This window comes from Nymphalis io, chromosome 26, assembly GCF_905147045.1.
Source record: "Nymphalis io chromosome 26, ilAglIoxx1.1, whole genome shotgun sequence".
Lineage (NCBI taxonomy): Eukaryota > Metazoa > Arthropoda > Insecta > Lepidoptera > Nymphalidae > Nymphalis > Nymphalis io.
In genome coordinates this window covers 411,084-438,046 of record NC_065913.1, presented here as the reverse complement: position 1 = coordinate 438,046, position 26,963 = coordinate 411,084, and the positions used below count along the sequence as shown (strand labels likewise).

Sequence of the window (26,963 nt, the reverse complement as noted above, 5' to 3'; positions counted from 1 at the left end):
TCCATTTAAGAGATTAATTAAATATAAAGTTACCGAAAAGAACCAACAAGGAAGTCCGTAGTTACTCTTTTTCATCAATATTATCATCCGGGAAACTATCAATAATTATAGAACAGTATTTTTAAAAACATTAAAGCGAACTGTAAGCGAACGATGAATATAAAACGCATCCTGAGCAGTTCAGCTAATACTAACACAATAAATCCTAACTGGGTATTGAGACGCTCACGTCAGACGTCACGCGACCAACAATGCGCTAACACGCGCGTGTTGCACATACACCGGTAATTGTTCGCAATGACCTCGTATTCAACCGCTCCGGGCATTGTCGGAGTAATTTGGGTCTTGGGACTGAGGGTAATACAAATGAACAGCGCTCTGCTCTTTATAATTACAAAGACGAGTCTATTGTTAATAATTACGGACGAGAACACCGGGCTCGTAAATTATTTCAGTTGGCAGAGGCGAGATGGACCGATATGTAGAAAATATATTACTAATGTACATTGAAAACAGGATGCCCAATTGTTGGGCAAATGCCTCCTTTCCTCGTAAGAAACAGCTTGTAACTTATTCAAACATGTTGCTCAGATACGCAGTTGTGAATACACGAAGTTATGAATACACGTCGTTTTTCCGTTTTACCGTCGAACACGATATGTATTATAATTACGAATTATGGACATAAAAACAGTGGTGCAGTTCCGAATTTGAACTAGTCACCACTAAGTAAGATACGTACCTCCATTCTCGGTCCCTATATCTACATAAACAATGAATACCGACTTTGGTTCTCTCGTTTTTACCGTCGTTGAGACTTCGATGCTCTCAAAAAACTTCCTCGCATAACTTTCCATTTCAACTAAAGCTAAATTATTCGAGTTAAGAAAGCCTCGCCCTATACAATTTATTAGGGTTCTCGTATTTTATTTACTGAACCCTAAAAACTAAAATCTCTAAACTGGGGTAGAAAGCGAGAGCCTGCAGACAATTATACTCCTCGTTACCTTGGATTTGGAACGTCTTTTGTTTGCTCAGAAAGAATAGGACTTGAAATTAGCTACTTGGCAATATTGTTCCTGTCTTAGAAAAAGCATGTGAATATAACGAACCTCACACAAACTGCTCTCACTTAAATTCAAAATTGCTTTGCCATTCAAATAGTCATCACAAGCATGTTGGTAAAAATTTGTCAGACATTTTGGTAACTACTGTTTTATTTCACGAGTCTCTTAGTTTTCCACCCGTATTCCGCCACTATGGGTGGACTTAAGATAAAATTATAACAATAAAAATAATAATAATAATCTAAATCGGTTCACAGTTAGCTTTCTATATATTTAACTTAGAATAAGGGCCGAGATGGCCCAGTGGTAAGAACGCGTGAATCTTAACCGATGATCGTGGGTTCAAACCCGGGCAAGCACCACTGAATTTTCATGTGCTTAATTTGTGATTATAATTCATCTCGTGCTTTACGGTGAAGGAAAACATCGTGAGGAAACCTGCATGTGTCTAATTTCACTGAAATTCTGCCACATGTGTATTCCACCAATCCGCATTGGAGCAGCGTGGTGGAATAAGCTCCAAACCTTCTCCTCAAAAAGAGGAGAGGAGGCCTTTAGCCCAGCAGTGGGACAATTACAGGCTGTTACGGTTACGGAAGGGCCGTTTGTATACGAGTGGTTCAATTTTTTTTTTTCATGAAATAGGCAGGCGGACTGCCTGTGTGCCACCTGGTAATAAGTGTTCACCGCCGCTCATAGACACGAATGCGCCACCAACCTTGGTAACTAAGATGTTCAAGGCTCATTCTTGTGCCTGTAGTTACACTGGCTCACAAATCCTTCAAACCGGAACACAATGTTACTAAGTATTGCTGCAATTCAAAGTATTGAGACTCGGACAAAGCCCTACCACCGAGTAAATGATCATAATCATAAAGATAAAGGAAAGATACCACAAAATCAACTTCAACATAAGTATACTACACTTTATTCAAGTCGGCTCTTACGAATATTTTTATTTCGTCATTTTACAAATAAATGAAACGTAAAAACTACCTAAAAGAACTGGCCAGTAGAATTTTATCAGTAGTTACTCTTGTCATTAGTCATATATAAATAAATTATAGAATATTATTGATTTACTTTCATTGCTCAAATAATATGAAAAATAATATGTATAAAACTAAATTACCTAAGTACGTTCGAAACATGTCGCTGATATATTTTTTCTTTATTTGAAAGACAAAGCCTTGTCATGTAATTGCTTGTTATCTCAAGACGAAGTCTTTAATCATTCGGCTTAATCCCATATAAGAGACCTACTCGCTGCACTCGGCTGGCGTCCTGCCATGCGCTCGATTATTTAAAATCACCTTTTAATCAATTTCCAAATATTGCAACAAGAGACCGTTGAAATATATTACGTACTAAACCTATTTGTTCTCAATTAATTAGTGTGATCGTGTAATTTATCCTCGAACAAGCTGCTGAGTACTCGGCGTCGTTTTTGGGAATATTACCCACCCACACAAACTAACACAGTTACATACGTACATACACAACCATCGACTGTTAAGTTTACAGTCAGCAAGCACAAATACTTTTGTAAATATAGATGACGCTATATTATATTAAGGCAAATAGGCGGAATATGCAGGGAATGAAAACAGTCATCATACAAGATTTATTAAAAACAATTCTGTGAATACAGCGCGCTGTATGCAAATAAAAAAAAGTAACTCACATGAAAACCACTTTTAGAACTTCTTAGGGCGTATGGACAGACGGCTCCAGTTTTATTATGTGTATAGATTTCGAACATGAGACCGTTTATCCATTACAGATACAATATTTCTTTGCTAATCCACAAAAACTAACACCCCTCATTTATCTGGTCCCGCGCCCAAATGTTGTCCATTTGTAAAGCAATTTTTATCCCCCAACCTTCCCCCGCCCGCCCCGCGGCCCCGCACGCCCTCACTGTCCCAGAGGAGACAAGCGCTGTGTCACTTGAATGATATACGCGAACAATTCAGACAATCGCATTCGTTCTATTTTAACTTACAAATAACGGGACGCAATAGAATATATTGCACAAAATAGTTTCCGGTCACTAATCAAAGCTTATTAAAAGCATATCGAACTACGAGTAGTTCCCTTAGCCTCCCCTGAGTGTGACGAGCATATGGGCCACCTGATGGTAAGTGGTCACCAAACGCCCTTAGACATTGGCATTGTAAGAAATGTCAACCATCGCTTACATAGCCAATGCGCCACCAACCTTGGGAACTAAGACGTTATGTCCTTTGTGCCTGTAATTACACTGGCTCACTCACCCTTCAAACCGGAACACAACAATAACAAGTACTGCTGTTTTGTGATAGAATATCTAATGAGTAGGTGGTACCTACCCAGACGAGCTTGCACAAAGCCCTACCACCAGTGTATACGAGTGACGATAGGATTTTACCGAATGATAGTTTTAGTAAGAACATATAATAAACAAATAACTAAAAAAAATAAATGAAATAGGTACTGTGTTAATACATAATACATTCCTCACGTCATACAATTAATTCGAACATTCAAATGTTACATATACAAAGTTGTAATTGTAAGTTGTAAAAATACAATATTTATTATACTAAGGGAGAAATACCCTAAAACTTACTTACACAATGGTATAAACGCAACTTATGATTTTTAAAAATATTGTCTTGCCGCCTTTAAACGACACGCAAAGTGCAAACACTGAATTGAAATCAACGAGTAAGGTTTGATGTGATGGGGACTGGTGTGATGCAAACCGGCCGAAATTATACACAGCGCTTACTCGTACAGGCACATGCTGATCTCACCAGACGAAGTCGCGGGATCGGCACTGGCGACTGACGTGGTATAAAAGTTTAATATTTATTTATAGCACGAAATAAAATATTTGCGGCTTATCGCTTGTTTATTGTTCTGTATTAAAATGAAATCAGAGTGTTCTTTGTTTATTTTCGAGGCTCGCGCTTCGCCTGATAATATTATCAACGTAAAGGGAATATGTGAATATATATTATAAAAACATTGATTTTATTTATAAATATTAACAAAATTAACAAGGTAATATCGCCTGTAATTTAACATTAAAACTTACAATTTCATAAACCCACAGTTTTAATTCGTGTATTCTACTTACTCTTTTCTCAAGTATATTATATATATACAAAAGAAGAAAAAAAACTATAAACACAAATAACTTGCTTGCTTATTAAAGGTATACCGTAACCGTAACAGCCTGTGAATGTCCCACTGCTGGGCTAAAGGCCTCCTCTCCTCTTTTTGAGGAGAAGGTTTGGAGCTTATTCCACCACGCTGCTCCAATGCGGGTTGGTGGAATACACATGTGGCTGAATTTCAGTGAAATTAGACACATGCAGGTTTCCTCACGATGTTTTCCTTCACCGTAAAGCACGAGATGAATTATAATCGCAAATTAAGCACATGAAAATTCAGTGGTGCTTGCCCGGGTTTGAAACCACGATCATCGGTTAGGATACCCGCGTTCTTACCACTGGGCCATCTCGGCTTTTACCACTGGGCCATCTCGGCTTTTTAGGTATAAATTATGGAAATGTGACGATGATGGTGATCGATTGACGACGTACCATGTTGTTAGTAGTATCTACGGCGATGGTGACTCTGGTACTGGTGGTAACCGCTCGTGGTGACAATGAAGGTAATTATTATATTAACGATGTAAATGACCTTTTTCTCATAATCATTTTAGATATTCTTTCTTATAAGATATATCCAAATGTAGTAGTGTTCTTCTTAATATTCCCGGTGTAGTATGTAACTGCCTCATTTATCGAGTTGTTCGCCTATAATGCTGCAGATCCCGAAGTTCTGGATTCAAATCCTAGGTCATGCCATTAAAGGTATATTGTATTTTTTTGTCATAATCTTGTCAATAGTAGCTAGAGTTTGGAAGTTGACGGTGTTTACACTGTCCTGCCTAACATAGGACGTATAGTCATAGCGCTTGCGCCTAAATCCTTTTTCGGTCGTGTCGAATTTTCATCTAACAGGATTCCATTAGGAGACTTATGTACTATAATTTCTCGTGTAGAAGAATGGCCACCAAGACTGACACTGGTGTTAATGATATTGATTTTTATTGTGTTGCTCTCCTTATAATCATAATTATAAAACTTAGGAAAATCATTTTATATAAATATGTTACAGAGGTTCACGTGCTTGAAAATAAACCAAAATTATTAATAAAATCATTACGCCGTCAGCTGATGTATGACAACTCCGATTATACATTAGAAGACACTAATAGTACAGAAAAAAATGATTCTTATGAAGGAAAACATAAAAAAGAAACTAGAAAAAACTTTTATGTGTCAGATCTTCCTATTAATGGACAAGAAGATGAAGAAAACAACTTTACTTCTAAAGTCAACGAATTTAAGAAAGATAATAACAAAAACATAGAACTTGTTGTATCAAAGAAAGATCTTTTGTATTACGTTGACGATGAAAAATTACCTTGGCAGAAACAAGACGAGAAGTATTATCGAACAGAATCAACAGTCAAGTACAAGTTGTTAAAGGTTGTTCACATTTAAATTGTTAATCCATTTTATTATATAGATAACTCTCAAAACTCACACGATACTATAAAAGTACCAGTAAAATTTGTCTATCGTTATCGCCGACTTCTTTTATTGGATCTCGAACGAGATAACGAAATCTTGTTCGAGATCCAATAAAAGAAGCGTGTAGTACTGAAATGAAACCTTCAGATAGATTTAACTTTTAATAATCACTTTTTTTTTAAATACCAATATCATATACATATATAAATTTCAGTCCTCGACATAACTCACATCACAGTCACATTCATTATAGACTTTTGAAAAATAATTCATTAACATTATTTTTAGGCAAAACATCAATATCGTCGCTCTGGCCAAGCAAGACTTATTCAAAAAGAAGATAAGGAAGGTGTAGCCATAGTTAATCTCGATAAAGGACCATTCCCCGAACTCCGTCTTCCTAACTCAAGAAGACAATACATGCACGACCATGGTGAAGTTATGACCGAGGACGAAGAGGTTCCTCCACCTGTCGTTGATACCAGTGATCCCGAAGCGGCTGCTGACGAAGTGGGAAATGTAACAGTAACAGAAATTACTGACAGTACAACAATTTATAACTAATAACTACACTCATTGCCTTCTAGTTAGCCCTTACTTTTCACGACTGCCTTAATGGAAAGTTGTCTTCAATTAGATAATTAAGGATTTATTTAAATAAATAAAATACTTTAAGTTAAAAAAATACGTTGCTCATGTCCAATATAATATGCATTAATCTATTTTATTGTTTGATAATCTTTTTTTTTATATTTCGACAGTTCTTTCCTTTTTTTTAAATACAATTAATTAAAAAATAATAAAGTGAGGTAGTGTTTGTGGCATGTTTTTTAAAACAAACAATAAAAGTTCAACATGAGGGTAAGTTTTCGTTTCACAGTTACCAAGCTGGAATAATGTTCCTTGACCAGATGTTATAACCTTATGGCTCATTTATTGTCAAAAGCACAATCAAACATAACACTTCTCTTTGCCTCTCACGCACCATGTTTCCGAGGAGCTCTCGGACGTTGATAGTTGACTTTTTTTTCGCTGAAAAAATGCATTTACGCGTAAATGGTATTTGAGACTCGCTGGCACTGAAGGTGCCGGAATACCCGAATAATAAAAAACCAGCGGTACACTCCCCCCGCCGTTTGCGCCGCTGGACCTAGTTTTTTTCTCTGTATCCCGGGAACTCAACTAGTATTAGAGGCTCGCATAGGCAGGCTAACCGTCAGGGCGTCACGGTAGTATGCGCAAATGATCCTGTGACGCCTCCGAAGATCCGGAGAGGTTCCGCTGGTTTTTTAGTCAGTATTTCGATCCACTGGACATTCTAGGCGCCGGCTAGTCATACATATCCCCAATTTCATTTGTGGAACAGACGTAAATGCGTTTTATCCAGCGAAATAAATCTTAAAAAAAGTGATGCAATTATTGTCCTGTAAGTAAGCAAAATAAGTACTCGTAATGGGTGTCGTGAATGATCTCACCAAATCAGTGCTTTACTCATTGCGTTGATGTAATATATATTGTAATTATATCGAGAAGTTAATTACATACAAACATGTATGGCAATATAAATAATTTAGAATAACTATCGTTTAAATATTATTGTTGTTTCAATACTTTCCGCTCATTACAATCCACTGCTGCCATACGCTTCCCCCAAGACTTTAACGCAAAGCTTCCGGTTCTCCATTTACGGCATCCAGTCAGATCCCTTATCCATCCTTGTAATGGCCATTACCAGAATAGGGTTTTATAAAAATTTTTGAAGAACGTGAAATTCGTGGTTTGATTGGCTCTGGCCGTGGTGTGAAGATAACGATGACAGTTCAGGAATAAAAATATGCCGTACAAACCTATTAGAAGAGAAGTAATATTTCATATAAAAAGCTTGACCTGAAAATCTCCGAACAAATCAGTGGCGCGCGTCGACAAAAGCGGTTTATCGTCCAACGGATATTGTTAAAGCGCTCGTTTGCCTTGCCCTGCGTTTTATTGTACTCTGTTCGCTAACAATAAAATTTTATTACTCGGACTTATTTCCTAGAAAGTTATTTTTTATATTTTAATATCGAGCAACATGCTCGTTTTCAATTTCCTTATCGTAACAATTGCTATATATTGTGAGATTAAATCTGTTACTCTTGATAATCTAAAACTCGGTTTGTATTATATGCTCGCCCTCTATACTATAGATGTTGTTTTTTACTTATTCGAATTACGCACTAATTACTAACAATATTTCAGATGAAAATAATGCACCAACAAGTAATATTAACTTCGTAGAAGCAATTAAAAAAGATCTTAAACGTAACAACGACGACTACAAGGAAATGATTCAAAAAAGTGCGATACCGAATAATAAGAAAGCAAAAGTTATTACAGATAACGAAACTAAGAATAGAGCATCGGCAAATATGGATAAGAAAGGCTATAGAAGAAAAAATGGCGGGTCATACCAAGAATATGAGTATGAGGATACAATCAAACTTTTTAGTAAATCGTCATTCATATTTAAAAGTAACAATAAAAGCATAACGCCCTACACAGTACGTTTTCCGCAGAAAATTAATAGAAATCACTCGAGATTTGACAAACGCCACAATTTAATATTATCCATACCGAACCGAACACCGAATACATACCAAGCCATAAAAAACTTCTCTCCCACTTCTTCCATAAGGAAATTAAATTTTCAACCACCAAGTGAAATTCCGAAGTTTATTAATAAAAATAAAATAGACAAATTTAAAAGGTTTATGAAAAAAAATCAAGGTTTGTTAAAAAATTTCGTAAGTAGTAATCAAGCAGCACTGAGGCAGACTCCATTCAAGGAGGTATCTATGCACATGGATAATCTTGAATTGCTCAAACCGAAGCTTTCACGCAAGGGGATAAAAAATATTCAAAGACACGGAGGCAAAAACGACGGCGAGCTACCCAGCCCCGAGTTGCTGGACATGGCCCCAGCTATAGGTGGCCGCATACATAAGAGACGGGTCAAGGTATGAATCCTTTCTAACGTACTTGAGTAAATTAGGGAACGGGTCCGTCCTTACAGTATAGGAATACTACACTTGATAATTTGGACTAATAAGTGTACAAATAGGTACTACATGTATTTGTAATTTTACTAAACTTGGCTCATCAATCCAATCGACGGTCCTAAAATATAAAAGTCGTGTTTTAAACCTAGGGTCAGCTGTGCCACCGGCACGTGCTGTTGCCCGAGGGCCCTAAGTACGACAGTAGGGGGCGCTGGTACTTGCCGGCGCACGAGCTGATCGCCAAACATCCCTTTAACGCCACGCACCAGCCCGTGATGCTGCTTCCGCGCTGCTGCAACTGCTGCAAGAAGTCTGTTCTAGGATGCGAATAAAAGCTCATTTGTATATTATTTTGATTTAACAAGAAAACTTAACAATTAGTGATAATTATATTTGCCTTGACGTATAATCACGTTGTAAAGTTTCCAAGCTTTACTTTCCAAGAAAAAAGGTTAAGTTAAAATGCCAGAATGTATTATACTCTCTCGTTCTAATGTTTAAGAAGTAGCGAATAGCGATACTAATTATTGATTAAATTAATTTTAAAACGAGACATTGCGTCTTAATTATTACGATTATTTGCTACTTAAAATAACTACAATTTTCTAGTCAATAATTATTGTAAAAGTACAATATTTTTTTCTACCGGTATAAAAAATAAGCTTTACATTACCTCCTAGGTTTGTCGAGTCGTTTTGACGTCAAAATTAAGAGAACTTACTTCAAGTTTTCCTGACATTAGTAAAAGAAAGAAACAAAAATAAAACACCACATATTGACAATATTATATTATTACTCGCTACAGTATTACCTCGTAATTGTTACGACTCAACACGAACTGGCGTCTGGCACACACGCATACATCTCCTCACTCACACACTCACACACGCACACACGCACACGCGCACACACTGTTGTATTACATCGTAATAATTTACAAAACAAGTTGCGCATTCGTTAGTGTGAAACAACAACACTGCAGTATCACATAGTATATACAAAGTCGTAACTATCTCCGTGTATCGTATTAACAAGTTTCAAATCTTACCTCTCGCTTTATTACAGCGCAAACTTTCTGCGACATTTACTGATAAAAAACTGTGACTTTTCTCGTTTCATTCCAGTTAATACAAGATGTAAACAATATGCCGAAAATACAAATAGCTTTGTGTGATAAAGGCATGTTTCGTAATCATTTCTGCTACAGTAGCTCACAATTTACAATCATTTAGCTAAGATTATCTAAATCGTCAATTTATGGCGAAAAGATCGAATGATGTTTAGACTGTATACAATAAAGAGACGGATAATATTTTTAATACATTTATAACTGGTCATTACAATCCAATTTATACTAACCGTAAACAAATTAAAATGTTCAATTTATAGCTCGATAATGGCTTTCATTTGTTTACGTCATCATTAATAAAAAATATAACAATGAATTTGATTCCTTGTTTACATTTTGTTTACACACTGGACCCTCGCGGAACACGGAATGATCTCGTCTCACTCGACGTACGTCGCACTAGCGGCTCTCTACTGCGAACGACCTCCGTCGGATCAATACGACATGCTATTTATTGACTTTGTAACAAAACTATTTTTTATTTGTTGCATTTATTATATAATATAAACTTATATTAAGCGCTTATAAAAGTAATCACTGCCCGTCTCTCCAAATAAATCGTCAAGCGACGTAACATGATTCATATTAGGACCTGACAGTGGGCGAGCCTGATAACCACAGCCGACACGCGGTGGTGTTGCCTATAGTATAACCGTAGTTCACCTTTTTTTGTGATTACAATTATAATATTTAGCGACACTGAGCATTCGGAATATTGTACAATTCGAAGGACATGCATGCACACCAATTAGCTCGTGAAATTGACTGTACAATTGTTGATATTGAATTTTCTACTAAATATATATAAAAATAGATGTTAGTATATCTTTTTGCTTATAAACTTAGAGTTTGACCGATGACCACGGAAGTTGGCACATATAGAAGATTAATTAATGTAGGAGGAGGTAACACTGTCCACTTTGTCGTAAGTCGACGCTAGACGGCGCTGTAGTACACCATCTTGGTACCGTTCAACAGATCGCCACGACTATTGGTACATGTCACGTCATCATCACCATCACCATCACCAGTCAGATCCCAATCGAATTGATTTGACAAAACGACGTTAGACAAAGACAATACTTATTCGAACACAGAATCTATTTCAAGTGTTGAGGCTGTAGTGGTTTGGAACTCGTTCTTATTCCTTCTGAACATTTTAACGATTATGAATATAGGAACACTGCGTGTTGGAATTACAAATACAATAGTTTATAAAATATTTTAAACTGTACAATTTCTGGATCGAACATTAATAATGCTGATTTTTATCGATATTCTAAATGTATCGAGCTTAGTATAAAATAGTAAGTACGCCATTCTTATCAACATCCGACTAAATTATCATTATGAAAACAATCGACAAATATTGGAAATTAGAGAACAAGGGAACGTCGTCGTTGCGTTGTTTTGAAAGAGGAAAATATCGGTGGAACGTGGTGTTATTTTATGATTTACAGTTTTATAACGTAAGTGGTCGGTACAAAATTATATTTATTGCTTACAAAAAATAAAGATATATCTTGAGAACTAATAGTGTCGTCGAACGCGATCTCTCGCACCCGCTGCAACAGTAGAGACGTCAGCTCGGAGTCACTTCCCGAGCCCGTCGCGCGTCGCTCCCTACTTGTGCAGGCCGGCGCGCTTGGCCTCCAGCTCGTATATGAGCAGGCGCCACATTTTCACCACGAACACCTCCGCCTCCTCGTCCAGCACCTGCGACAGACAGCCGGTGAGTCCTGCAGCCCGTCACCGGTTCCGTTACCCCCCCCCGTCCCCCTCCCTCCTGCTCACCATCTGCACGTCGTCGAGGATGCCCTGCGGCGCGGAGCCGGCCAGCACTTTGCTGCAGATGAAGTCCACGAGCGTCGGCTCGGGCTCGCCGATGTACTCGATGATCTTCTTGTTGATCCAAGGACGGATCTTCTTCTCCATCAAAGTGTTGTCGATCTGGAAAGCGACGCGTGATAATATTATCGCTTCTGGCACGTTGTAATTGTGTTGATCGTTTAATTTTAAATTCTCGGTGAAAATATAAACCATAAAATAAAATATAAAATATAGACCATAAAATTAAAACGCAAACTCATCAGGCACTGCTTTGCTGCCTCTGCACTGATAGCAACGCATTGTTACCTGGCCTCGGTCAACAATAAGTTATTAATGTGTGTAATGTGAGCGTCGTACCTGGTCAGTGTCGAGCTGGTATTGGAACAGTTGCTCCTTCTGGGTGGGAATTTTATCGATGAGGCTTTTGATGTGCTTCCGCTTCTCCTCTGCGCACTTGCTGTCCTTCTCGCCCTTATCTTTCTCTTTATCCCCTTTCTCGCTCTTTTCACCTTTCTCACCTCGATCGCTGCTCTCACTTTTCTTCTTTTCTTTTTTATCTTTACCTGAAATATTTCAGCACGAGTAGGTCAGTTTAACACCAAAGGATATTTTAAGAAATCATTAATTTTAATAAGTACTATTACCCTTTTTATAAATTCCGAGTACAGATAAACTAGAAAATAATAATCTATAAAGAAATCGGACTATCTATATCTACACTATGTATTGTAATTACTGCTCCGGCTCACAAACCCCTCACAACGAGAGTGAGTGAGAGGTGAGCGAGTGAGAGGCAGTAACCGTTATACCGTTATGTAACGTGGCAATACTCACGCGTGGGTTCGTCGTCGTCGACGAAAGCTGCGTGCACGCGTCGCTCGGCTACGGACAAACTCAGATGTATTTTTATAATTTACGTTTACACGTTTGTCAAACGTGTTAAATATAGTTGGACGATTATACGATGGGTAATATATGTTGTTGAGTTATCTGATAAGATTACAAAGGCGTCACCGAAGCCTAACCTTCGCATTATTAGACAAAGACTAAAACAGATAACATAAGACAAATTTTTACAAGGCGGTACCTCTGTGCCCGTCGGCGGGACTGCTGCGGGACGGACTGTGTCGAGCGCGGAAGCTTATGCTGATCGGTGAACTACCGGCACTCGCGCCCTCCGGCATCTGCAGAGACACACACTTTACTACGGACCCGGGCACGGGCACGGGCGGGGCCGGCGGCGGACACTTACGTGGTAGCGCTCGTCGGAGGGCGGGCGCGGCGGTGTGCTGCCGCCGTCGCTCTGAAACATAAGGCAGGGCGTTAGTCCAGCGCGCGGTGCCCTCGGCGCGGCGGCTGCAGGAGGCTGGCGTTACTCACGAGCGCGGGCGGGCGCGGCGGGGTGTCGGGCGCGCGGCGGCGGTGCCGGCGGTGTCGGCGTCGCGCGGGCGCGTCGGGCGCGTCGGGTGCGGGCGGTGTCAAAGACCCGCCGCCCGACTCCGCCTCCGCCTCCGCCTCCGCCTCTGCGGAGCCCGACCCGAGCTCGTCGGCGTCCATACCGGCCGTGTCCGCGCCACCGCTGTAACGGAACATTATTGGATTTGTGCATTTGACATTGACTACAATAATTACATTTACGATTGAGTATCGAATATCAAATTACACAACAGAATAGGTTCGATTAGAGAGACACTGGAAGAAAAATTAAAATTTTTATTTAATATAGAAATAGAATCTTGCAAACATAAAAATTGACTGTCAAAAATATATCACGGGTCCGCATAGGCCGTAGAATCTATTTTATCCTCATTAATTTTTTTTATAAATAATTTTCAATATACGACAAATGCGACGATAAGCGTAAAGTGAATAGGCGAATGAGATCACCTGTCATCCGAATCGATGGGTTCAGCCTCGGTGGGGAGCTCGCGCGACGCCTGAGCACGCAAGTATCGCTCGCGTTCACGAGCCAGCCGCTCGCGAGCCTGGGAGCAGAGCGAGACAGGTGAGGGCGTGTGGTCGGGGGGCCCGGCGGGGGGCCCGGCGGGGGGCCCGGCGGGCGGGGTGGGGGCGGGCCGCACCTCCCGGCGCGCGTCCTCCCGCTGGCGCGCGCGCTGCAGCTCTCGCTCGCGCTGCTGGTCGCGCTGCAGCGTGGCGTCCACCAGCAGGCGCGGGCGGTACAGCTCGTCGCGCTCGCGGCGCGCGCGCTCGTAGTCGGCGTGCGCGGCGGGGTCGTCGGCCGCTCGCGCGCCGAAGATGCTCCGGCGCAGCTGCTCCAGCTCCTCCTGCTCGCGCGCGCGCTCGCGGGCGTCGCCCTCCGCCTCGCGCACGCGCGCGCCCAGGCGGCGCTGCAGCTCCTTGCCCCTGCGGACGGCGGCCGGTCAGTGCTGGGGAGGGGGCGGGCGGGGCGCGGGGCGCGGGGCGCGGGGAGCGACACTCACTTGTAGTACTTGTGGTCGTCCCGCTCGTCGTCGTAGTCCTCGAGGAACTGCTTGAGGCGCTTGGCCTCTCGCTCGCGCTCCTCCTCTCGACAGCGCTCGCGCTCTCTCTCTCGCTCGTACTCCTTCGCCTTGCGTCGCTCGCGACTCTCCCAGTTCCGCAACCTGGAACGCAATAGTCACAATGCAATATATTTGATTCTTTATAGTTCGAAATTAATCTTGTAGGACGCCATGTCTGTCGTATATCGAATCTTACCGCTCCTGATACGCCGCCTCCTTCTCCCTGGCCTTCTTTTCGAGTCTCTTCTTATCCCTCGCCTCCTCCTCGATCTCCTTCTCCTTTCGCGCATCTGCCTCGGTGCGACCACGCGACCTCTCGCGTTCTCTATCTCTGTCCCGCTCTCGCTCCCTGTCTCTGTCTCGTTCTCGTTCTCGTTCGCGTGAACGTTCACGATCGCGTTCACGCTCTCTTTCCCTTTCCCTGTATCAGAAACGATAATACATTCATGAATTTGTACATGAGGCAGATACTAATAAAAAACTAAAACTGACACTTTCGTCGGTTTCAATTTTCAACAAAAAATATTTAATTATATTAAAACGCAATTTTTTTTTGATATTTTATGTAAGGAATCTTTCGGACATTTAGTTTTGTAGAAACAATATATATTTCAAATTTAAACAATGAGAGCAGCATAACAATAAAGTGTTTACTTGGAACTTGATCACTTAAGTTAGAATGAATTGTCTATTATATTTAAGCTTCAGCCTGTTTCATACCCAGAGCTCGCGGCGCGCAAGGCGTCTCGGATCTCATACCGCGTGCGAATGTACGGGTGTAGCGTTACGTACACTGCGCACATCGCACGTCGCACAACAAGTCACATCGCGCACATACACTTTTTGGTCATGCTGGTTTAGTACGACTGTCCACGATATTTTTTTTTATGCTCTGTTAATTTTGTATCGCAGGATAAAAAATATGTCACATTCAAAATAGAAAAATCTAAAACGCTTCTAAAAGCCACTGATATCAAATCTATTATATAGCTTTTATATCTAATTCAATTCATCGATTACATTATTATCATATCGAGTTTAAACGACGAACCAAAAGTGATGTAATGACGTAAAAACTTTAATTTTTAAAAACAGGTATAACAAGGCATGTGACGCGGCGTAAGCCACAGCGGTAACACTATAAAATATCGTTGTATAATAATGCCTACGCCGTTCATGGATGGCGATAAGAATCGCACTTAAATTGCAACAAACGCTTGCAGTATTGGCTCTCTGATTGGCTAGTTGGCTTAGTTGCCTACGCAATGATTGTTATCGACGTTTTATAACGAAAACTGTAAAACCATACTATGTTTTGATAAAGTATTTAATACAAAAATATTAAAATTGTACGTAACTATTTCGTATATATTTTACAATAGTTAAACCGATACCAATGTATATTTGGCGATTCTTTAGATTCGAACTATTAAATGGTAGTCTCATTTTCCATTGTTCTAAACTCAACTCCGCAGCAAACGTACAAGCGGAATTAGTAAAAGATACACCGTTACATTACGAGTAATCATTTAATAACTATCAAGGAAGTGAAATGATGGAGCATTTAGCTTCGCGCTGTGGTTAAAGACTTCGGCACCTCTCAACAACAATCTCGAAGAAATCATTCCGATGTAATGAGAGCCATTTACAATTTTACACACAATACTAACTTCTCTTGTCTCCCTCGTCTGTTCCCCGCGGGCGTCCTGCGGGGTGGCGCGCCTACATCTACTTCTTGTCTGCTAACATGATAACCATGTGTGGTTTTTTTTTAATTTTTTTTTATAGAATTGGGAAGGTGGACGAGCACATGGGCCACCTGATGGTAAGTGGTCACCAACGCTCATAGACATTGGCATTGTAAGAATTGTTAACCATCGCTTACATCACCAATGCGCCACCAACCTTGGGAACTAAGATGTTATGTCCCTTGTGCCTGTAATTACACTGGCTCACTCACCCTTCAAACCGGAACACAACAATACCAAGTACTGCTGTTTCAACATTGTGTTTTTCCCCGTCCTGTAGTCATCCCGAGCCCGATTTCCTATCACTATTTTTTGATAAACTATTTGCATACCATCTAGTCACACCGTAATACTTTTTCATATAATTTCCCTCTTCGCTCTTTGTTCGTTTTTGGTTTTAACATCGGGCGTCTCATTCTATGTGTATTGACCGCTCGTTGCGTTGAGTAAAATTGCATCGAATATTTTCATTATTTCTACACACGTAACACTAATTTTGAATGTGTTGGTCTAAATATAGTGGAATGGGTATTTTCAATGTAATTATTTCGTTTGCGGAAGGCGTTAATACATCTCCCTCACAGACTTGTCGTTACTAGTATCGCTAGATTGAATTTTAAATCTCGATACAATACATACACGATACACGAGGACGTAGGTGGCGCTGTCTGTTATCGCTCATCTTTGATTCCTTTTACTCTTTAATATAAGATCATACATGTATATGTTTAAGTAAACCTTTAATCATTTATACCTGTTATAATCTCAACTAAGCACACACACATACATCGTGTGCGGTGTGGTGCGTCAGGTGACATGTAAACACTCACCTCTCCCTCTCTCGCTCTCTCTCGCGAGCTTCACGTTCCCTCTCCCGCTCGCGGAGCTCTCTGCAGATTTAAAAATGTATGATGTAAAGATTGAGAAAGTAACATAATTATCTATTTGCAAATGAACTACGGTCACCTCTCCCTCTCGCGTTCCCTCTCCCTCTCCCGCTCCCTCTCACGCTCCCGCTCCCGCTCTCGGTCGCGTTCTTCTCGTTCCCGCTCTCGCTCCTTTTCTCGCTCTTCGCGCCGATCCTTGCTTCTGGGCGAAATATTTTTTTAATAAAAGTACATATTTAAATAAAAAAGTTAATTAATTTATCGAATACTACCTCGAATGACTCCTGCGTCGCGTTCTACCGTCTTTGTCTCTCTCGCGATCTCTCTCCCTCTCCTTCTCTCGTTCTCGCTCCCGCTCTCCCCTTTCTCGTTCTCCTCTTTCCCGCTCGCCTCTCTCCCGCTCTCCACGCTCACGCTCCCGCTCCCGCTCACGTTCTCGCTCCCTATCCCTGTCCCTGTCCCTATCCCTCTCTCTGTCTCTGTCCCTGTCGCGCTCCCTCTCGCGGTCGCGATCCTTGTCCCTGTCCTTCTCCTTCTCCTTGTCCTTATCGCGGTCCGACTTCTCGTCCTTAGGGTCCCGCTTGCGTCGCACCACCACATCCGCCTCCTCCTGCGCAAGGCCGGTCGCGACATTTACAACCATCCTTACTAAAGTGTCTCGACTCAAATGAATAATCATGGCAAACTAACGCTCCACTTCGATAACGAACATTCAATTCGTAGCTCACCCGAAGGAATCTACCACGATTCCGAATACGGTTACGTACCGCCGTCCTCGCTACAGCGGCTCGAGCGAGCCCGAGCGGCGGAGCGAACGTTACTGTACTGAACGTTACTGAATCGCTCAGAACCCGTTACTGGAAGAGATCAGATCTAATGCTATAAAGTAAAGTCGCGTCCGCACTAGCGTCGGGGCTAGACTTACGCGAGTCCGGCGTCGCGACGTCCGGCGCTGCGCTGCTCCGTCCGGCGCCGGCCGGCGCGCCACTCACCGGGGCGCGGCCGGGCCGTCGGTCGAAACCTCTCCCGTCGAGCGACTACTTATTGCTCAAGACTTCGAGGACATCGAGTGGAGTGAACATGTCGAGAGGTTTCGATCGAGCGTCGGCCGAATTACAAAATATAATAGAAATGTTCGTTAGATATATATGTCGTGTGCCTAGTGTATCGACGTTGAATGGTAGACTGAAAACGATATGAAAATCCAGACTATGTCTTGTGTGTGTGTGTGTGTGTGTGTGTGTGTGTGTGTGTGTGTGTGTGTGTGTGTGTGTGTGTGTGTGTGTGTGTGTGTGTGTGTGTGTGTGTGTGCGTGTGTGTGTGTGTGTGCGTGTGTGTGTGTGTGTGTATGATGAGAGATCGATAAGCGCGCGTGTTCCGGTGCACTGAACGTTTCAATCGAACAGTCCCCACTTCATATATCGCTACAAATCGATGTGAGACTACGACACCGTCAGGCGGTCGCATTAAAACGTTCAGCGACGAAGCTGTTAGAATTAAATCATTAAATAAAATGTGAATGCTGGCTACATGATATGAATGTAACAGTATAAGGATAATGTTATAGATGAAAAATAATCAGTCTTTGTACTTATATATATATATATATATACATACAATCGATAGAAAATAATAAATAGCCTCCGTCGCCTCCGTCACTCGCGCGGCCTCGTCGCACGCTCGGCTCGTGGTGCTCGCGAGTGCGAGAGAGAGCGATAGAGCGATAGAGCGACAGAGCGAGAGAGCGAGCGCGCGTGCGTCGAGGCCGCGCGGGGAGGCGGGGGCGAGACTCACCCGCCGCGCGCGCGCCCGCCGCCGGCCGCACCTACCGCAAAGCGAGCCTTAGCACCTCGCCCCCCGCCGCGCGCCACCTAGCCCGCCCCGCCCCGCCCGTCGGACATTCCTCGGTGGAAGCCGAGCGACTATCGAGCACTTCTGCCATTTAAGAGGATCTCAAATTTTAGGAGCAGTTAGAACTTTCTAGCCCTTCGATTTTTTTTTACTGATAAAAAGAGTACCCTATCTATGAACTCCCAACGTTACACACGCGGGCGGGCGGGGACCGTGCGTCGCGCGTGAACCGTGAGCGGGGGAGGGGGTGAAGATCGGTGAGGGGGACGGGGAAGGGATCGAACATCGGAGGGTCGAGGTCCAGGGAATGGCGTTACCTTCATACTCTCGCGGAACTTGCCGATTTCCCGGTGGATGACGTCGCGCTTCTCCTCCGATATGTCGGCCTCCTCCAGCACGCGCGCCGTCTTCGAGATCGCCTCCTCTGCAACGAGAGACACTCGTTTATCGAACCCTCGCATACGACCGGCGAAAGCGAGCCGGGCCTCACCCTTCTGCAGCAGCTCGTAGTTGTTGATGTCGTCCTGGTAGTCGCGGTAGAGCTGCACCAGGCGGCGCTCAGCCGCCTCGTCCAGCGCGCGCTGCGTGGCGTCCAGCCAACCCTCGCCCTCCGTACCCGGCGCCTGCTCGCCCAGCCGCGAGCGCTGCTCCGCTGCAGCACACGACACATGTACACACGACACACGTACACACGACACGCGCAAACGAGGCGCGGGGCGCGGGGCGCGGGGCGGCGATACTCACTCTTGTAGGTGTCGACGAGCGCCTGCATCTTGCCGTCGGTGCGCGCCAGCAGCTTCTTGTCGGCCAGCGGTCGCTCGTGCAGCAGGCGCACGCAGCGCAGCGCGGCCTCGGGCCCGGCGAACTCGCAGAAGCCGAACGTGCTGACGCGCTTCCACGACACCACGGCGCCGCACGCGCCCAGCACGGCGCGGATCATGGCGTCCGGCGCGCGGCTCGAGATGTTGCCTGCACGCAAGCAATCTCCACTACAGTCGACTGCTTAGCTTCACGCTTTTACACTTCATTATTTGTCTACTTGTCAAACCGAGACAAATCGAATGTCAAATCTTGGACTGCCTCGTTGGTCTAGTGGCTAGATGCAAGGCCGCAGACCCGGAGGTCCTGGGTTCAATTCCCAGGTCGGGCCAGAAAAAGTTATTGAATTTTTTGTCAGAAAATTCTCAGAAGGGTAAATTTTAGGTCTTTTTCTGTTTTTTATGTTTATTGAATCTACGTTATTACGTTGATGGTACTTTCACCCTACCATCGGAAGGGTTATGTTTTTCGCGCGTATCTTGTATGTGTGTATTCTTTATTACCTCGTATCTTCCAACGGCTGGATGGACTTCGACTGTTTAGGTATCGTTATATTCATCTTAAAAACCCAAATGTCCTTAGATAGGTGTTTGAATAAAAAAACAAAGTGGCGGATTTTAAGCGCGGAAATAGGAATCCGTTAATAAAAAAATAACTATATCATAACCAAACCTACTTAGTAGGGTATCAAAATAAAAGGGAACTAAAAGAGGAAGTTATATTTAAATTTAATTAGGAATAATAAATTTGTTTTAAGTTTTTGCAAATTATGTAACATGTGAAAGGTTTTTCAATGCATTTTCTAAAATCAATGTAATAATAAAATAATTAATTACAAAAATCCGAAACCGAACTGCAAAAAAGACAATTTAAAAGTAGAGCATTACCATAAGTTTTTTCAAAGAACCATAAATTTTTAGGTTTACAATTTGCAATTGGGTCCCGCCTGCTACTAAGCTTAATTTAGGTATTTAATTTCGGCTTTCCGCTCATAAAAAAGAGTTTTTTAGTTTGTTTATAGTTTATTTGTTTCAGTCTTTTTAATGCATTACTTATAATTTTTTTTTTTATTGCAGTGGGGTTTTTGATTTTTTTAATAAATTATTTTATTATATTGTATAGTTTGCGTATAACACATTATTAACTTTTAACACAATTGCTTCATTGTTTCAAAATGAGCTTATATTATTTATTGTTCAACTTTTCGTACGAATTTATGTAATATCAATCAATGTGACCGAGGACTGTCACTAGTTACCTATGAACACCGTGACCGGCGGCCCGTCGTCTTTGGCGCCGTTGGCGGGGCGCGCCTGCGTGCCGCGCGGCGGCTTGGCGCCGGGCGCGGGCGGCGCGGGCGGCGCGGGCGCGGGCAGCAGCGCCGAGCGCGCGCCGCCCGGCACCGCGCCGCCGGCTCCGTACGCTCCGACCATTACCTTCAGAGACAATTACATTATTTATCTACATTAAAAATAAATTACCTCTTAGTTTTTCATTGTACTTAAACCAAAGCTTTAGTCAGACTTCTATGAAACAAGACAAGTATATTCAATTGGACAATTATAAATATGCTCAATAATCAAAATTATCATTATAAATTATATTTTTAAGATCTGAATCTTTTCTGTCGACATGAGACGTATGAAAGTGATACCGGTTAGTATAACTGAAACTGAGGATTACAATGTGTTTTGTTTGTGATGAATGTCTCAAATGATAATTAATCATGATGTTAACCAATTCTACAATAACGAAACTAAATCAAATCACTTTTTCAATAAATCACTATCATATATTTTATAACAAACCATATCAGTCAATTTTTTGCATATTTATACATTTATTTGTACTCTGGATACTCAAATTTGCATTCCACACTTGAAGTTGAACATCTTATTTGAACATACAAGATCGAAATTTAAATCAGTTATGACATTACAGTTGTGATATGACACACCACGATTAAAAAAACACCCATGAACACGCATCTTTATATTTATTGAAAAAGGTAACAATGAAGATAAAAATGAGATCTATTTGATTATTGATGATGCACAAATATTATAAGAAGGGAATTTATAACAAATATAAGAATTAAAAACTTTATATTACTAAAGCAAATATGTAAAAACTATTTTGTAACTTTCAAGAGTCTTAAAATAGCAAATTTGTATACCCTCATGATTAAACAAAATTAAAAGGATTTATTTTAGTGAAAGTTAAGAAAGGCGGATTTACAGAGCATCATAATTATCCTAATTTACATTTGTCAGTTAACGGTGCTGATCTACCCAGACCGGATATACTTATTGTCAATTAATACATTAGCCACTAAATGGATATGTTGTATAATGATGATGATGATAATGGATATATTGTATTGATATGTTTTATTTAAAGAAGGATTTAAATATAAAAATATCTATACTCCATAACATGAAAAAATAACACATACTTTTAATTAACAAAAATATGAACTAGCCAACTGGTTGTCAGTAGCCTCTGGCATTAGCATTGTAACACATATAGTGACACTGCATTTCATGGAATCAAAATGTTCTGTCTGCTATTTAAGGGAGATGTAACCAACTGGAACATAGCAATACAAACTGTAAATGTTCGGCAGGAGACTAGCTGATGGCTAGCTGGTATCTATATGAGCCCACGCTTATACCCTCACCAAAAATAATGGATTAGTTTATTTTTATCGCACTCACCATAACCATTTAATTACCATGAACTTTTTTAACCGAAATCTTCCTATGTGATAGCATTATTCTAGTCGTCAAATATGAAACATGTAAATCTTATATTTGACATAGCAATTAAATGATGATTTCGTTTATTTATAGAGGCTCACAGAATGTTCTAAGCATTGACAATGTCAATGTCAGAGTAGACCTACCTACCGCTACAGTTCACACCTTCTGCTTGTCTGACTCCTTGTTTTGTTAACACGATAACCTTTATCGTTACAATACAAATGTAAAATGTAAGAACTTAGGTTAAGTAGTTAATTTTTAGTAATAAACTTACGTGAGTTGCCATTGGCATAGTGACCACACCGGGTGCAATTCCGTAAGGCACCATAGGCGGGCGAGGTGGAAAAGACATCGCACCTCCAACCCGAGTGGCAAATAATCAGAAACTCATCAACTCTCAACAATTTATAACGTAACACGCGTACACTCCAAATTTTTGAGTCATATAAACCAAAAGATAACTAGTAGCACTGATAAATCATGTAACTTATTTTTATAATATTATAAATAAAACCACTAAATAATTAAAATCTTTAGTAAAATAACGCTTCAGTTTCACCGACATCGACATTACAAATCAAATCGGCCATGTTTTTCATACAGTACACAGATAATGATAGCAAAGTATATAAGTAAAATTAGAACAGATAAAAAACACTATTGAGTTTTGACATATTGCGTAGAGTTTTAACAAGTAATCTATAGAAACTTATTTATATTCTTTTATTTATTATTATAAGTGTACCAGAAGTCTAGTAAAAAATAAGACTTTAAATGGGATATTCAAACGGACATATTTTCAGAAACCCACTGAATTTCAAACTGAAAAAAGACAAACTTCCATACAAATCTTTATCACCAATTTCACCAACTTGAACGATAAATTTTTAAAAACGCCGTAAAAGCTTTTTTTTATTCATATACAGAACCCCAAAAATATAAGAAAAATATAAATTGTAAAAATGTAAAAATAATAACAATTCCGAGCGTCTACATTAAAAGTAGGGATTTTGATTGGCGCGTAAAAACCTGTTCTGCGTCTTACTCCCGCGCTTAATTCCCCACTATCGACGATGCGCGGCTGATTCTACAAATACTCGTTAGGCGCGGCGTTGCGTTCAGTCAGTTCGAGCGGCGCGTGGAGAGAAGACTTGTTTCAACAAGTCAGCAAGTTGAGTTGTTTTCGTTGAAGAAGTGAAACCAATTGAAGCGAAGATTATTATATGACGATAATAAATATAAAAACAGTTCTTTTAATAGCTTGCCATTACGCCATACTATGTCTTTGCATGTTGCTTCTTGTTTCAAATAAACAGTTCTTTTCAGAGCTATTCGTTGTTTCAAAGGATGACGTCATATAATGCGGCATGCGTGGCGTGTTTATTCTTGGTGCTATGCGTACTGCTACAGGTCCTTTCTTCGCTCGGAGGATTATACATTATACATATATATGACATAACGATTTTGTGTAAAGGAATATTTACATTCGTCAACCGATTTACAATTACATTATACTCAATTTATTTATTTATTTATTATTTTTCTAATTGTGTTTGTTAGTTATCTATAAAATACAGGCATTTGATGTAGATGTCGTTCTGTGTAGTCCAGCCGTTTACGACTTGAACCGCAGAATGTAAGATAAGCTGATAATTTGTACTAACTTTTATTTTGACACTAGCTGACCCAGCGAACGTTGTTCTGTCATATAAATTATATCTACTCAATATTTTGGTTTTTAAATAAAAAGTAACGAATTTATTGCAAGTGTGTGGGACAGAAAAAGGAAAGGAGCGCTGTAGAAGATGACCGCCGATAAAAACAAAGAAACGTTCATTTTCTCAATTCAATGTATTTCATTAATGTAATGAGCATATTCATTGTTTGATTTAAAGTTAAATGTAAAGTGAAAAAAGCAATATACTTTTATCCTAAAGTAGGTAATTAATCTCGAAGAGCAATTGAGTTTATGATATTTTTTGTCAGTCCGTCTTTAGCCAACACAAATAAGCTCAATGATTTCCACTCGAGAACATGCCACGTATAATTGTCCGTGTGATACGCATGGTGTGCCCAAATCAAAGCCACAAACGGACATCGTTTGGCCTTGCAACTTATTGATTGTCATTATACATATATGCATAAAGCACCGCATTGCGAATTTTTTTATGAGTTTATTTATTATTGTTTTCTTAGGTTATGTCTACGGATTTCGTGCGTGGCTCATCGTACATTCGTCCCACATTATAAGACAGAACTTTTGAAAAAGGTGGTCCGTTATTTGTTTTCTTTTTAATATTGGTAAATGGTCCAACGCCCTTCATGCCGGAACACAACAATACTAAATATTGCTGTCTGACGGTAGAAAATGTGATAAACGTAGTATATACGAATGGAATATAGTCTGCGCTGGCTATTTCGCCATCGCATCGTTGGGTCTCGCCGTAATTGTTCTTCTTTCGTGAAAATTTTAATTTTGCCGTGATTCCAAAGATATTAATTTAAATTAATCCTTTTATAATTCCAGTGAGGCAACAGCGTCTTTTTATTGCCTTTCAATAGATTTAATTATTAGCAACTAACGGTTTCTATTAAAACAGACATATTGAATTACGTCTAAATATTTTTTTAAATATAGTTTAATATTTTAACCAACTCGAGATGATTTATATTACACTAACTATATAAACAAACATAGTCTGTTCAAAGGTGACGCTGCTAACATAGTTCAAATGGAATTAAGTTTTACTTATATATATTATATTAATTCTAAAGGAATTTTTTTTTAATATTGTCAAAGTAATTTAAACCCATTAACACTAAATTAAACACCAAAAATGTCTTTAAAAGTTTCGAACAATCAAAACAGAGTATACTATAAATTAAATATTGTTATAATTGCTTGATAAATATGGTAATTGATTGAATGAAGTGTGGATGAAGTTCGATGAGGCGGACGTACTGCCATCTGTCATTCAACACCGTAGACAGATAAACAAATAGACCAAGGGGTCTTGAAACCGCGATTGAGACAGAGATAGTTTGTTAATGTTTGCGTATAATGTTGCCATAGTAACTGCATTACCTGTTTTGGAAAATAAATAATTTCAGGATCTAATTAAAACAAAATAAGTTTATTAAATTTTACTTTTAAATATTTATTATACCTTTTTTTTTTAATTAAAATATTTTTTGTTTTCCAACTACACCTAAAAACTGTTGTATTGTTTGTTTTTGTTTATCAATAGTACTTCAGCATCTTTATATGGTACTGGATTAGCATTCTCCTTAGAAGTTGAAACCTAAAACACTCAATTAAATTATTACTAAAGAATGGTTGCCACATATATTTCTATATTAACCTTTTGACTCGGAATCTAATAATATTATAAATTCATGAAGAATGTTAAATCATGTTGTCGTTAGGAAATTATAAAAAGGAGATCGAGTAAAGTAAAGCACTTTAGGTTATTATTGGACTCCATATTTATTTGTTTACATTGTCGACGAGTCGATGTTTTTTATCGAAAATCGGGACTTTTTTTAGCTGATGCTGACAGCACTTACATGATAAATAATTATAGGTTATGAATGTTAAAAACTGGAATTTCCTATTATCTTCAGGATTTTAATACAATACAAGGTTCCGTCATGAAGTAAGTAACAACCTGTTAATATCCCACTGCTGGGCTAAGGCCTCCTCTCCCTTTTGAGGAGAAGGTTGTGGAGCTTATTCCACCACGCTGTTCCAATGCGGGTTGGTAGAATACACATGTGGCAGAATTTCAATGAAATTAGACACATGCAGGTTTCCTCACGATGTTTTCCTTCACCGTTAAGCACGAGATGAATTATAATCACAAATTAAGCACATGAAAATACAATGGTGCCTGCCCGGGTTTGAACCCACGATCATCGGATAAGATTCACGCGTTCTAACCACTGGGCCATCTCGGCTTAAATATTTAATAATAATAATAATTTATATATATATATTATATAAATGAGTTGATTTGTTGTTCTTTATTTTTGTGTACCGCCTTGTATATGTGTGTTGTATATATATGTATGTGTGTTAAATTCTTAAGCCGTATATAGTTTATTTATTTTCATAATATCATGCCTGTTATTAAATACATAATATATAGCGAAAGGAACTCCATTCCAACCGGATGTTCTACGACTCATCTCGTTTTATTTAATAAAAACTTTGTATATAAACCAATGATTGAAATAAAAAGCTATTTAGCTACAGACTAGCTAGTACCGATTTACAATTCTTGGCAGCGACGAATCTTAAAATTAATTTATTTACAACGAAATAAAAAGCGTGCAACTCAGTACACGTTACAGACATAAGCTGAAACATTTCGCATCAGAAACGTTACACGTAAACGTTGCAAACACCTTAACAAAATGCATTTAAAATAATCAGCCCAACGTTACTTTAAAAATGTTTAGTTAAAGAAATACTTGTCCGGTAAACAAAAGCTTAAACTATGTCAAACATATAAAAAAAAGTAAATATTAATAAAATTTAAATCGAAATTCTTATTTGTGATGTAATGTAAATTAAAATATTCGAATAAGTATATAATTATTATTTAATTAAAATTGGGTATTTTTTTTTTTTGTATTTCTATGGAAATATTAATAATAGAACAATTTTTTTTTTTCCGTTCCGTCCATCTATGGCATAAATAAACATAACTGAGTAACTATATTTAGGGACAAAATAG

The 26,963-nt window shown here is 39.8% G+C and overlaps 3 protein-coding genes and 1 long non-coding RNA gene across 9 annotated transcripts; 3 read left to right on the top strand and 1 right to left on the bottom strand.

Annotated features, from left to right (window-relative positions):
* The first annotated feature begins 3,980 nt into the window (after nt 1–3,980).
* LOC126778567 (uncharacterized) lies at nt 3,981–6,459 on the top strand. Of its 2 annotated transcripts, none has more exons than XM_050502237.1 (4): nt 3,981–4,115; nt 4,612–4,731; nt 5,241–5,614; nt 5,948–6,457. In XM_050502237.1, the coding sequence occupies exons 2-4, from the start codon at nt 4,662–4,664 to the stop codon at nt 6,221–6,223; spliced, it is 720 nt and encodes a 239-aa protein (XP_050358194.1). In that variant the 5' UTR covers nt 3,981–4,115; nt 4,612–4,661; the 3' UTR covers nt 6,224–6,457. The 2 variants fall into 2 exon arrangements, with proteins under 2 accessions (XP_050358194.1, XP_050358195.1); XM_050502238.1 differs by having other exon boundaries at nt 3,983–4,115; nt 4,675–4,731; nt 5,948–6,459.
* Nucleotides 6,460–7,681: 1,222 nt separating this feature from the next.
* Nucleotides 7,682–10,147, top strand: LOC126778531 (uncharacterized). The gene is made up of 3 exons (XM_050502171.1): nt 7,682–7,812; nt 7,898–8,655; nt 8,847–10,147. Exons 1-3 carry the CDS (start codon nt 7,731–7,733, stop codon nt 9,027–9,029), a joined length of 1,023 nt encoding a protein of 340 aa, XP_050358128.1. The 5' UTR covers nt 7,682–7,730; the 3' UTR covers nt 9,030–10,147.
* On the bottom strand, nt 9,471–22,815 carry LOC126778438 (RNA-binding protein 25). 5 transcript variants are annotated; one of them, XR_007670141.1, is made up of 21 exons: nt 22,499–22,815; nt 20,721–20,898; nt 19,388–19,612; nt 19,134–19,295; nt 18,961–19,067; nt 17,065–17,402; nt 16,872–16,994; nt 16,736–16,795; nt 15,828–15,899; nt 14,354–14,578; nt 14,098–14,259; nt 13,738–14,020; nt 13,544–13,641; nt 13,037–13,235; nt 12,909–12,959; nt 12,744–12,840; nt 12,491–12,538; nt 12,014–12,219; nt 11,621–11,776; nt 10,241–11,542; nt 9,471–10,205 (listed from the first exon to the last, which is right to left on the bottom strand). XR_007670141.1 is itself a non-coding variant. In XM_050501974.1 (20 exons), the coding sequence occupies exons 1-20, from the start codon at nt 22,574–22,576 to the stop codon at nt 11,450–11,452; spliced, it is 2,961 nt and encodes a 986-aa protein (XP_050357931.1). In that variant the 5' UTR covers nt 22,577–22,815; the 3' UTR covers nt 9,471–11,449. The 5 variants fall into 5 exon arrangements, 4 of the variants coding, with proteins under 4 accessions (XP_050357931.1, XP_050357933.1, XP_050357932.1 ...); XM_050501974.1 differs by having other exon boundaries at nt 9,471–11,542; XM_050501976.1 differs by having other exon boundaries at nt 9,471–11,542; nt 15,828–15,896.
* LOC126778630 (uncharacterized) lies at nt 17,926–18,352 on the top strand. The gene is made up of 2 exons (XR_007670178.1): nt 17,926–18,052; nt 18,149–18,352. It is a non-coding gene; the product is annotated as an uncharacterized LOC126778630 (long non-coding RNA).
* Nucleotides 22,816–26,963: the final 4,148 nt, after the last annotated feature.

Bases quoted from the DNA above. Each gene is read 5' to 3' on its own strand.
- LOC126778567 (XM_050502237.1), top strand. From the start codon at position 4,662: ATGTTGTTAGTAGTATCTACGGCGATGGTGACTCTGGTACTGGTGGTA. The intron at 4,732-5,240 runs GTAATTATTATA...AATATGTTACAG, and splicing joins CGCTCGTGGTGACAATGAAG to AGGTTCACGTGCTTGAAAAT. The intron at 5,615-5,947 runs GTTGTTCACATT...CATTATTTTTAG, and splicing joins TCAAGTACAAGTTGTTAAAG to GCAAAACATCAATATCGTCG.
- LOC126778531 (XM_050502171.1), top strand. From the start codon at position 7,731: ATGCTCGTTTTCAATTTCCTTATCGTAACAATTGCTATATATTGTGAG. The intron at 7,813-7,897 runs GTTTGTATTATA...ACAATATTTCAG, and splicing joins TCTTGATAATCTAAAACTCG to ATGAAAATAATGCACCAACA. The intron at 8,656-8,846 runs GTATGAATCCTT...TTTTAAACCTAG, and splicing joins TACATAAGAGACGGGTCAAG to GGTCAGCTGTGCCACCGGCA.
- LOC126778438 (XM_050501974.1), bottom strand. From the start codon at position 22,576: ATGTCTTTTCCACCTCGCCCGCCTATGGTGCCTTACGGAATTGCACCC. The intron at 13,236-13,543 runs GTGATCTCATTC...GTTCCGTTACAG, and splicing joins CCCATCGATTCGGATGACAG to CGGTGGCGCGGACACGGCCG. The intron at 11,777-12,013 runs GTACGACGCTCA...GTCGCTTTCCAG, and splicing joins ACCAGCTCGACACTGACCAG to ATCGACAACACTTTGATGGA.